The following is a 13,557-nucleotide window of genomic DNA, read 5'->3' on the forward strand; positions in this document are numbered from 1 at the left end:
ATCAGTTTTTCTTATAGCATAGGATTGTCTGATATTTTTACTGCAAAAACAAGTATAAGGTCAACGTATTACTTGAATCAAACTTTTTTGGAACCCTACAAGTTACCACCCATCAATTATCCATTGCCTATACTTACTTCTTCCTGTTAAGAGCTTGTTAAGTGCCCCAAGGTTCTCAAATAATTCATCAGTGAGAGCAGATTGTATAATCCCTTTGTTCTCTAGTTCCACTAACAGGTCCTCGGAGTGTGATGGGCTGTTAATGATGGCCTTTACATGTTTCAGAGGAAACATGAAGAAATTTGCAAGGTTTTCGCTGTCACTTCTTGTCATCACTGCAAATACATTTTGCAAATACCTTTTTCTCAAAAGATCCTTTCAAGAAAGAGAACCAGAACAAGAAAACATTAAGTGGTTCCGATGCCCAAACATATTCAAAGAGTGGTAAGCCATACATGTATGATGCTAATATTCATGAAATTGTGCACACCAAAATGAAGAGGGATTATCTATTGACTAATGCTGCAACATATAAAGGAAGGTTTCAGGAATCAGTTATCATGTTGACATAGTGTATTTAGTGATATAGTATAACCAGAAAGCCAGTTGGCTTTGTGATTCCTTGCCATACAATGTGCTCAAAATTAAAAATAACTATCTGACTTATGTAGAACTTATAAGTGAGTTAAATTGTAAGGATTTTAAAGAAATATTATTTCTATTCCAAATGTTTCAGTATCCAGGAAGAACAGTCTATCTAAGTGAAATATATATGTAGATGTATGAATTAAGGGCATTTTCTTTACCAATTTTGATATCACTTTTAATAACTGTTAACCAACTATGGAGACAATTTTTTGGGGGGGATTTTCCATTAATTTGGGAGTTTACATACTGTACATATAATCAACATGTGTAAAAAATAAACTTCGAAAACCTACTATAACACATCAAAAAACGACCACGAAAATGGACATTTTGGGTAGTCACGTTACATGAACCTCTGGAATGTCTGAAAACAGAGATTGACCCAAAGGAGCCTCTGGTCACCGTGTGACGTCAAAGTTGGTATACCGCAAAAATCAAACGCTGATATAGGCACTGTTTATACACAGATAGCGAACAATTGTACTGTATTTGACTTTCAATTTTGAGCATTTGAAAAGCTGTTAGCTTAAAACAAGAACACATGAAGGTTAAACAATAGTTTTAAGACAATTTTGAGAAGAAAATTTAGTTTAATTGGTTATTTTATTAGCAAAATTTCCACTCAAATGGAAGTGTAACCAGAGCATAACCTGGTTAATGTAATGTATAGTTATCATTTTCTTTTATTTTCCTACTTTTGTTTTTATTCATTTAATCATTTTCTTTTGTTTGTTTGTTTCTATTCATTTGACAATGAATAAACTTTACTTGGTAGATTTATGAGTTACCTTAATTTTCACTCTTATTGCTAACTAATACATGGCAACAGTTAGTGGGGGTGGCCCTGTGCGACCTGTCTTTTTCTTAAGTTAAGTAATTGTTTTGCGTGGTCCTATTTTCTAGGAATATATGAGTGGCTCCAAGAGTCTATCCCTTTTCAGAACTGTGGGTTAAATAGGAATGTTTTGGTGGTAGATGATTATTTTAAATGTACCAAAAGGACACCATAAATTAAGTAATGTGTCTGGTAAATTATATATTAAGTGTTAATTGACAGCTGTTTGCTCACTGGACCTCGAATACCAGGAAGTGGAGGGCATGCCGGTCTAGAGTAGGAGGGGGAAAGTTGAGACAAAGGCTAAATCATGAATATTCAATGAACCAACCTTTGTGTTTAATTGGTTTAAGGTGGTCATGTGTGAGTTGCCTCGTACTATTATTATGGGATGTATTCTTATTATTATGGGATGTATTCTTATTATTATGGGATGGAGTGAATAGGGTAGCATGGTAGGGGGAAAGTAAGAAAAGACGCGGACGCCAAGTTAAGTTGACAGTAGTTTACAGGAGAAGAGGGGAAGGATTGAGTTTGTAATAGTTAGAGGAGAAGAGGGGAAGGATTGAGTTTGAAATGGCTGGGCACGAGATCATAATTATTTTCTTAGACTTACTTCACCAGTAATAGAGTAGAGGACCAGTATTAAATTAATTAGAAGTTAAATGGACACTTGAAGCTATTTACCCATGGAGTTTTTATAGAAGTTTAGTGAATACCTGGAGCTTGTTCTACAAATGGATATTCTATTTGAGTAAACATCTGGAACTGTTTTACAGTACAAGGAAATTTCATATTTAATAAAAGTTTATATCACCCGAAGCTGTACCAATGGAGGCAGAACTATATTTCATCCTGTGCTAATATCTGGCAACCCTATTATTTGTTGTGCTGATTTTCTGTTGTGATGGAACTATAATGTTTTAAGTCTACGTCCTTGTTTGGATTCGGAAGTGTATCCCTGCGATGGTCCACCTGAGTGATGAACAGTCCTCCTAGAGACGCCCCAAGCTGAGACGCCCAAGAGGTTATTTCGCCGAGCCGCGAGCTGTCCAGAGAACCACCCAATCCAGAGACGTCCCCAACTAAGTGAACCGCCCTAGAAGTTCCCCAAGGAGACAATTTCGTTCTCAAATTGTATTCGGTCGACCCGCGCCGCGATTTTGTTATTATTTTCGTTGGGACTGATAAGTATTATTTTTCCATTAAATTCAGTGGAGTCGTTATAAGAAGTAAGAGTTCCGAGATATGTAAGTTACACCCATTTACTGTATATAATTTCACATTAAGTTTAAGCAACCCCATTGATATTAATACAACGTCCATGTGCATCGTAAACACACCACTTTACCTTTATTTGTTTGTTTTTGTGTCAGCATTCCGCCTTTTTAAGATGTCACCACGATCTCAGAGTAAACCGGCCCTACCCTAATTTGGAGGTGCCACTTGTAATCTTCCCAAACCTAAAAATATATTTACGCCTGGTCACTGTGTTTTTGACCGGCTACATAAGCATCTTTTACAAAGTGGAGCGTCAATAGGTCCGTACGGTACAATATACTGTGGAACATGCAAGCAGCTTGGCGATTCCGTAATACAATTTGATCGCAAGATACCGTAAACTGAACAGAAGAATAGACCTAAAAGATGCCTCATGCGTGATATGTGACGGGAAATGGCTTATGTTACTGTCAACAAATTACCAAAAAGACACTAAACATAATCGAACAACTTCGAGAAGACGCTGACCCGAATCAAACCAGGGTAGCATATACATGACTAAGCTTCAGCTGAACATAGTACTTACTCGTTGTAATATCCGAAAGTACAAACACAGAACAAGTATATATCCTTTCAATAAACAAAATTTAGCAGTGAATATCCAAATCCACGTTTCTCGTTCAATCCTGGGCGAAATACTACCGTGACTCTGTGTAATTCCATAAAATTAGGTCTAGTTGAAACAGGCCTGGACCAGTTACATCCCACAATCACAAGACAGTCACTAACGAAATAAAACGTCTGATCGCTACATAGAACCGTTTTTATTCAACTCCTTGGACCATGCAGATGCCGGAATTAACATAACGGACAATATATAACACAATGTATCACGAACTCACGATACTGGAATACGACAAAGGAAATATATAAATGTGATGAAATCCTAACATGACTATTTACACATGCTTTGAGCCAACTCCCTACATGTACTAACCCTATAGGCATTTTATATACACGGTCATCTCTTACAGTAAATATTATACTGTCAATTGCGTGATATAATGTTACATGTAAGGACGTCCAGAGCTTGTTTATGGTCTGTTTCACATTAGCTATGTCCGACCATCGTCCGACACAGCTATCGACGGTATATAATTTTCGCAGAATGAGACATTTGCAGCATACACAGAGGCAGTGTCATGTATGTGGACTCATGGGCATGAGATACTCTGGGTGCTGAAAAATCTTTCCGCGTGGATCTAAAAAATTGATCCAAAGTCCGCAGCGTTTTACGTCGGTTCTTTTACTCGGAAATCTTAAAAAGCTGATGCTTTTGTTGGATGAGGTATAACTGCAACCTCCAACAATACAGAATTGTGGCATTTCGGGGGTAAAGGAGTAATATCGTTGATGTTTTTGGCAGCTCAAGTATACAACTGTACACACTAAAAGTATTGTTATGAGTGAGGTATACAAACAGTGACGTCACAGGGTCACCTGATGTCTTCGGAATGTTTCAGGAATGTCTGAAATAGGTTTCATAAAGAGCTGATTTTTTTCCCCATTTTTCACGTATTTAATGTTCGAAATTGGTAAAGTTAATAACAGCAATGCAATTGGAGTGTGTTAAGGATTACATACATGCAAAATGGTGGGATTTCATGTTCATCGAAAAGTCTCCATAGTTGGTCTTTAATGTATGAGAGTTATCTGAAATATCTATAAATCACAGAGGAAATTTTCAATTTCCAATTTTGGAACCATTTGAGATAACCTGTTGACCCCTTGAAGCTCAGAGGGTGATAACTCAGAAGAGCAGTTGAGTGTACATTTAAAGCAACACTCTGAAGCAGGTTTCATTTCCTGGATGATTGTATGTTTTGCTTAAGTCCTATAGAGCCCCTTCACGAAACTAAACTGAACTTGACTAAAGTATGTTCACCAAAAAAAATCATATGTATCATAAGATAATTCACAGATTGTTGTAGCTTTAATTTTGGAGGTATCAAGTTGAAAAGGCTTTCAGACTTTGACACCTGTTGACCTCATGTGACCTTTGACCTCTACCAATTGCCATAGGGTTATTGCACTCACCAAGCTGGATCTACCTACCAAGTATGACATTGATTCAACCTGTGTCTGTTGAGATATCATGTTTACAACTGTTTTTGACGATTTCCCGTTAAACTGTACCCACAATGAATATTAATGTGGAAAACTTATCGTTGAAGAGAACATGGACTTTCTAGTTACATCACAATACCAACAACAAATTAAATCACACATCCGGTTAAAGAGGTATAGAAATTTTACGAATTTTATGGTAAGTCACGCCCACTCATTAATATTCATGAGATGAAAACCACACACTATAGGGCACATCTACTGTACTCATGATAGGGCATCTGTGTTTACAAGCCATGTTTGACCAATTTCCATTAAGCCCCAGGCCACTCATTTATGAATCTTAATAAGGTAAACATTGTTGTTGCAAAGAACATGTATTTACCGTGTAGTTACAACATGCTACTATGAATAAATTAAATCAGACATATGGTTGAGGAGATATTAATATTTTACGAACTTTATGGTTAGCCCCACCCACTCCTTCATATTCAAGAGATGGGAACAAAACACAATACGGCACATCTACACACCATGGGACGTGTATCTACCAAGTAGACTGTGATTCTACTTGTGTTTGTTGAGGTATCATGTATACAATCCTCTTTCCACGAATTCCCATTAGGCCCTACCCATGCATGAATATTTTTGAGGTAAACGTACTTGTTGCAAAGAGACATGTTACTTACATTATCATACTATGCATAAATTAAATTAGTCATTCGGTTGCAGAGATATTGACATTTTAAAAATATCATATGAAGGCCCACCCAATCAAGACAATAGGGCACATTTACTAATCATGGGACATCTACCTACCAAGCATGACATTTACTCAATTTGAGATATCTTGTTTACGAGCAAGCCGTCACATGCACACACACACGCACATATAGTACATACGCACATACACATTTGGCATTGTAACCAAAAATGTATATATAATATAATACACATTATGAATCTCACATAGTCTATTTTTCTCTTCAGATTCCTTACCAGAACAAGTCACACCACTAAGAATCAATGATTTAAGACGACTTTATTGTCTATCCCTTACCCTTGCAGCTCCCACTAACCTTAATTACAGTACTTCCTGATCCTAAGTGAACCTTCATACGATAAACAATACACATTAACAATACAACTTGTATTTTGTGTCACTGCAAGAGAGAAATTGCATCCTGAATGACTATATACAAACAGTCGATGTAGGTACTCGTCTATTGTGGTATTATTACATCGCCATCGTGACTGAAAAGATGCAACTGTGTACCTGTACGATCCCACAAAGTTCCAGCATTACAGACTATAAATATCCTATTGACTGGCTCTAGTTTGACTTACATTTAATCACAATTGACTACTATACATATATAGTGAAACATAGCATGTGAAGTTAGGAAACAAGCAAAGCTGTGTTATACCCCACCATACTATAGTACGCATGTAGACAGACAACTTAGGCTTACAATTAACATACCAGTTTGTCCCAAATTGAATTCACTGGTGCAAAATTTGTACATTAATACTACAAGTAGGCCTATTGTTAAATGTTCAGGTCATAATGGCCAGGACAAAAAAATTACATTAGCTTGAAACACAGGAGTCATTTCTCCTTGCTGGCACACAGTGTATAGTCTATATCTATAGCTTTTGAAACTGGCTGTATAAAGTTTGCACTGAGGTTTTCTGATATCTGCCAAAAATTGTAAAATTACAGTAATAGTTGTACCCTACACAATGTTTCGCATCCACTAGTACCAAATTTACCGTTACTACAGCAACTGAAAAGTTCATATTTCTTTGAATAGACAATGGAGTCAGTTTTGTTTAGTTAAGATCTCTAATGCATACACACAGTGTGTGTACTCTGCAACCAAATTTTGAAATATGAATTAGAAAAAATGTGCACTAGAATTTGCTCAAATCAGGTAAAACAAATTTAAAATGGAACTAATAGTTGTTACCTACTGTATACATTTTTTTGCATGTACTTATCTAAAAGGTGTTGATAGTAACCTGCAACAGAAGTCAAATTTTTGCAGTAAATATGAAGCCTTTTATGTTTGGCCTTCATTTCTCCTACATACACACAGTGCATAGTCTACAATCTCATTTTTTAAATTGAATGTAAATATTTTGCCCTGAAATTTTCTTAAATCCTGCAAATTTTGTAAGATGTCACTAACAGTTGTGTTCTACTCAAAAGTTCACATCCACTTATACCAAATTTCTTAATTCTAGACGGCTGAATAGTTCACATTAAGTTGTTCAAATATTAAGAGAATTTCTTGCTCACTTCTTCTATACAGTTGTTACACAAAACTTGAGAAATTTAGGTTAACCATTTCTTTTTATTTATTTTTTTTGTTTGCATTAGAATTTCATTAAATTTTGCCAAATTTGTAAAACAATAGAATTGTTAAGAAAACAAATGTTCACATTCACTTATATCAAATTTGTCTACTCTAATTGACTAGCTGATTAATTTAGACCTAAATTATATTCCTATTTTTATCATAATCCTGCTGTACTTACCATACTGTACTCTCTCACTTCACCAGTGTACATGCATACTGTTAACAACCTGTTTACATCAACAATCCTGATTCTATTTGATTCATCAACATCAAATGACATCAGTTGTTGACTGTCAGAGAGAGAGTAAACAACAACATGGAGCCAATCCCATAAAATATAAACCAGACCACTAACAGTGATACTCCATGCAGATGAGTAGCCTGGTGATTTATACTCATGTACAATGTTTCCCTCCATGTTGTATCTAGTAATAGCTCTCCGCTGGCCTGTAGATATAAACAGATTATCTCCATAAACTGTTATATCTGCAGGATATCTATCTAATCCTTTCAAGGTGATTGTCTTGATTTTCTTTAAACTAAAATCAAACACAATCACCTCGTTAGAAGACAAACCAATAAATATCTCTCCCTCTCTGGCAGTCATGCACTTGGCTTCCCTATCGTGTAATAGGTTGACTGTGTGTAATGGTTCACTGTCGTCTGCCTCAATATGATAAACATGAACGAGATCACCGTACACAGTAACTATATGTGAATCATCCAAGATAGAAACATAGCGATACCGCCATCTTGAACGATCGAATAGTTTAGTGCACAACTGAGTCATTAATGGCGACGAAGAATCAGAATCATTTAACGTAAACAGGTCTATGAATGATGGTGTATCATCTGTCCTGTAGTTGTATCCGCACACTGCCAGCTTGTTACCGCGTACTGCCATATCAGCGACACACCAGCAGTCACTATCTGTTGTACATCTTGGTATGGTAAAGCTACGTACACTGCAATGGAAAAACAAAAAGTGCAAATACAGGTCAATCGCAAGCCTACGTCTCCATGGTAACAAGTAGTTCTAGCGTAAATCTTGGCTAATAAAGTTCAGGTTCACGAAGTAACAACGGATGGAAAATGGATCGTACTCGAATGCTACGTACGTAGAAACACTATAACGCCATTAAATTATGTTCAGTTTCCTTTACCAGTGGAGGGCAGTATACTGATCTACTGAAAAGGACTGTAAAGAAAATAAGCTGACAAGTGGAAGAAACATTAAGGTGAAGATAGGCTTCAATTAAATCCTTTAAAATCAAGGGAAAATTTCTCGGTTATGGTTAAGGCACGCATATTTATTGAAAGCTATGTATGGGCATTTGGATGATATATCATTTGGATGATATACTTATTTTAATGTCTAATCGAAAAAAAAATATTATTTTGGAGTTTCTGGTGATAGCTGATGGTCATAGACTGCGGTGAGAAGGCCTTAAAGCATGTGCTATTTTCCGATAAAAAGCAGGAGGGCCAAATGGAGTACATTTGTGCAAAAATGTGGGCCTATGATATATATATACTATACTGATCGATCGATCGAACAATTAATGTCACCACATTATAACACTATTGTAGGTTTCGTGTTCTCTGGAACGTAAGTAATTGTCGCCAATGATCAAATTATTACATATTCTTCAAACAACATCATTTGCAAGTTTTCTTGTAGGTAATTGTAGCAATTATACAGTATGCATAGCCTGTATTGTAATGTAGAGAAAGCCTCACAAAACCTCGTTTTAGAGGACATTCATCAGCAGATAATTACTTTGGCAAAACGCCTGCATTGTTTGAAAAGCTAACGGCACTTAATTCGCACATTTCTATTTTTTTTTTTAGCAGATGGTAGTATACCCAGCAAACACAAAACGTTATCATAACATTTTTAAAAGAGTCTCTAATATATGTTTTTATAACGTTAAATGTGGTGTTATATAAACGTTGGCATAACGTTTTGATGAGATATATTAATGTAATATTAATGTTAAATTACGTTTTAACGAAAAAATGTTTGAAATAATAGCCTGAAAACGTTTTCGTGACATATTTATTACACCACAAATAACGTTATCAAAACAAAAGACGAAACGTTTTAATTACGTTTTAAAAACGTTTTTGTGTTTGCTGGGTAGCTAGCATATGCTCGTGTGATCGAGATTTATAATTTTGATAGGATATGTTTATATTAAGGAAAACATTTTTTGGGGGGGATGGCTCGTAAAAACATGGAGAATTTGAACTCAATTGTGATAATTATGATGGATCGATGCTTGCATGGTTGTGCTCACATTAATGTTAAATTTCCTTTATCTCTTTATCGGATAAATTGCAGTAACCTTTAATGCGAATTTTAAAAAAGGAACAGGCGGAGGGAACTATACAGTAAGAGTATGATGACAAGAAAGCTATCGACCATCGACCATTCTTTCCAAATGGAATCGTAGGTAGCAAAATGGACCAGTTCCAATTAAATATCAAATCTTCCGCAGAACTGCCGCAAATTTTCATGAAAAGAAAAATCGTACGAAAGTGCCCTCATTAAAGTATTCACTTCAACTGAGCGAATCTAGTAAAGGATCAAACTTTTGACAGTCCCGACCTTTGGCAGGCTAATATTCGGGGCCAGTTTAAAGCCATATAGTTCCAATCGCGCCCTATACACACTTACTCTGATTACAAATAAATCCATGGCGGGAAAAGTTCTGAAAGTGGTGGCGATATATCAAATTACCTGGAAGCAAATACGCTCAAGACGCAACTGACAATACAAGAATGCAAATATGAAAGGACACAAATATGGCCACCTCAACATATGTACGTATCCTATGCACCACTCACTACTTCATTTCATTACTTTTAACAGCAAAAGGGCACATACAAAGCCCACTGACTATCAGACTATCATATACGACATATAATCTAATATACAGTTCCTGAGATTTTCTTGTTTCCAAAAAATTACATTAAGCCCCTGCCTACCATCCATATCAATTAATTTCAACAGTTTCATAACGTGAACATTAACGTATATGCTAACAATATAAACAGGCCAAATATGAAAGAAAACATGCGTAGCCGTCAAAATTTTCAGATTTTTACATTACCCACTCATAAATATGTATGACTTATGACATTACTTCTAAGGGCAATAGGGCACATCTACAGCTCATAGGCTATCAGACTATCATATATGACATGAATATTGTTCCTGAGCTATGCAACATTACGCAATTATCACACCATAGGTTCCTGGCATAGGATCCAAAATCGGTGGAAATCATTCAGAACATATATCGTGGATCTACTTGTAATTTTGAGGGGCGTGAGGGAGAGAGGGCGGAAGGGGGGGGGGGCTATTTGAGAACAGGGTTTTTAGTTGAAATTAGTACTGCTGTTGTGAAAAATGTTTTAACAAGTTATATCCTTCTCTCCCAATTTATAAATTGGGAACAATATTTTGTTTGCTCTCATAGATAAGGGTCAGTTGTTGATTTATTTTGTATCTCTGTTTACCAGTTAAAGATGATTATTTAAATTCTATCTGTCACATTCTAACATCCAAGTATGGACATAACCGTTGGATACACGTTTCTATGACACTACCCAGAATATGGCTGCATGGTTACTTACCAAGGAGATACAATGGTGGCCATGTTTTATAGATTGGTGAAAACTTGAGAGGACAAGAGACGAAGCTTCTTCTTTATCTGTTGGAAAAGATGATGAATTTAATTTTTCAAAGTTAGTAAACAAGTCTATAAATGAAAGCAAAATCAATAATGATGAAGATGATGATGCAAACGACTCCTTACAATATTCGACTCTCTTGAATGATCAAATTGACATTTTAATTGGTGGTAGAACGTGGACATGCTTGACGAAATTACAGAGACATTGATTAGTGAATGAAGTAAGATTATGTTTCTATTACTTAGCTGACCTGTTGAAGCATATCGTCCATTATAAACTATCATATATTTTACGAAACATCTGTCATTTCTAGGCTATCGTATAAGTACACGTCAATTGTCAAGTCGTTAGTAATATGTCTCAGGGATTCCCCGTTGTTGCGCAATAATATTGCGCAATCTTGGGGATCTTTTGTTCCATTCAACCGTCGAAATTTGGTTAACGGTAGAGTTATTCAGTGTACATACTGAAAGTTGTGTATTGTTATATACTACATGAAATGAAATGTGCTCGTGAACTTTGAACTGTGGGCGTAGAGAATCCCTGTGTGCTAAAATATATCGAAACAAGACACAATGAGCACGAACGAACAGACAAAGGAACATTTAAATAACAAATCCGGCTAAACTCTCAACGGTATCGCTCGTTGAGTCCCCCGCAGTCACGATTGTTCGAATTCCAAGTGTAGTGTCACTGACAATGTCGACCAAATAGTGGCGTCGAAAGGCAGGTATTCACTAACCTTACATAAAAACAGTAACACACGATGGTAGTATAGATGTAACCACGATTAAAAAATAGATATATCCGTAACAACCAGTAGGCCTATGCAGAACGTACGTACGACGCATATGATATTGTACCCGAACTTTATCTTTATAGATGGTATTTTATATTCTCATTAGGTCTAACAAGGTTATAACACTAACCTTCCGTTGGAGGCAACGAGACATACATCTAGCCTATACCGTGCATACATATAGGCCTATGTGATTTTTATATCCGTGTAGCTTTGCTTGAATTCGGGGCGTATTTTACATTCACAGTTTGCATATAAGCCATCAGTAGGCTACATTGTTACCAATTACTTGACTTGTTCATGTTCGGAAATGCCATACTTTTGTTCTAAAAATAAAGCGACAGAATTAAGGGGGAAAAGTGGTTTTCCCCACTGTTGTCAGTATTATTATTAGTATTACATAAGGCGATGATGCGATATAACATTGATGGCACTTCAAGTATCTGCATGCTGTCCTAGTTTTTACATGCATGGAAGATGAATTGGTAAAGTATAATATTATATTTTTATGCAGAGGTGTGTGAAGGCGGGGGGGGGGGGGGAGGGGGAGGAGGGGATTTCAAGAGCCTTTCTCAGAATACTTCTTAAGAGGGACTATATAAATGTGGCTGTCGGGGTGGGGTGAAGGGAGAGGGATTCAGTATGGAGGAATACGGGGTGATATAGAAACGGATACAATAAAACATATTTTAACTGAGAGTGAAAACCAGATGGTAGCCTACTTACCTCTGTATGGACAGTAACGCGGTACGTTGTTGGATGTAGTAAACCGAAACCTTTGATTTACAAAGACTGAAATGAAGCAGGACTTAAAGATACTTCACAAGAAACAATATAGTTTACCTCACATCAGTGAAACGAAATAGAAATATTGCTTTCCTTTGTGCAGTAAGTAATCCTTTTAGCTATTGCACGTAGCCCACAGAGGATGTTTGATCAGTTATGTCGAACTCGCCGATATATACGCAGACATGGAATGTAATAAATATGAAATATTAGTTGTGAATTCAGCGGAGTCGTAGGCAATGATCATGTGAGATTGACGTGGCAGTGGCTTGGGTTTACATATTTGATATCGATAACGCGACGCATAAGTAAGCCAATCACAACACGATAAATATACCGCAAATAAACAACAAAAAAACGAAAGTAGGTGTGTCTAAAATGTACGGAATCCTTTAAGTGTGATGCAATATTATATAATACGATTAAAACCGAGAGAAACGCCGCACGGTCTAGGAAGACTATAAAAAAGTGGCGTGTGCAAGTGGGAGCTTGTGGTTTCTTCCCGGGAGGGTGGGTTTGCCAGGTCCGGAGCAGCCTCCGAAGTATTTATTTATCCAAGAACTATGGCTTCCATGCTAAATATGTTGCTTGTCTGCTTACCAACATAAAATAAAATAGGCCTAATAGTAATTAATAGTCTGTTTTGTTTGATAGTGTGTGCTAGCCTGAAGGCTCGATCGGGCATGTTGCACTCTGATCACATCGGGAGGGGTGAGTTGTACCCACCTCTAGTGATAATCGGGGGGTGGGGGTGCTTCAGTAGGAGAATGTTTTGCACACCACTGCAATAAGGTACAAAAGTTTGAGTTCAGGGCTACTTGTATAGATCTAATTTAAATTCTAAATATGCCTCAAAATACATCATTTCACGTCTAATATTTGTCGAGCGGGAGGAACCCAACTCACCCCTCCCCCCCCCCTCCCCCAACATAGGAGAAAGCTTCAATGACACCAGTGCAACACTCTCTTCTTTTCAGAAAATGCTAGATTTGCCTCTGGTCATATCTATAAAGGTTCAGATCCCCAGCTTAATCAGTCGGGAAAATGTTGAATTTACTGCTAAATATCAACCCAAT

The 13,557-nt window shown here is 36.7% G+C and overlaps 1 protein-coding gene across 2 annotated transcripts in view; it reads right to left on the reverse strand.

The window, feature by feature from the left end:
- The window catches only part of LOC139976942 (uncharacterized), a 179,773-nt gene that overhangs the window by 22,545 nt on the left and 143,671 nt on the right, over positions 1–13,557 (reverse strand). For both annotated transcript variants that reach the window (XM_071985830.1, XM_071985833.1), the window contains exons 39-40: positions 7,373–8,159; positions 138–375 (exon numbers count right to left, since the gene is read on the reverse strand). In XM_071985830.1, the coding sequence (XP_071841931.1) occupies positions 138–375; positions 7,373–8,159 (1,025 nt within the window). The remainder of the gene's footprint in view (positions 1–137; positions 376–7,372; positions 8,160–13,557) is intronic.

Source organism: Apostichopus japonicus, chromosome 12 (assembly GCF_037975245.1).
Source record: "Apostichopus japonicus isolate 1M-3 chromosome 12, ASM3797524v1, whole genome shotgun sequence".
Taxonomy (NCBI): Eukaryota; Metazoa; Echinodermata; class Holothuroidea; order Aspidochirotida; family Stichopodidae; genus Apostichopus; species Apostichopus japonicus.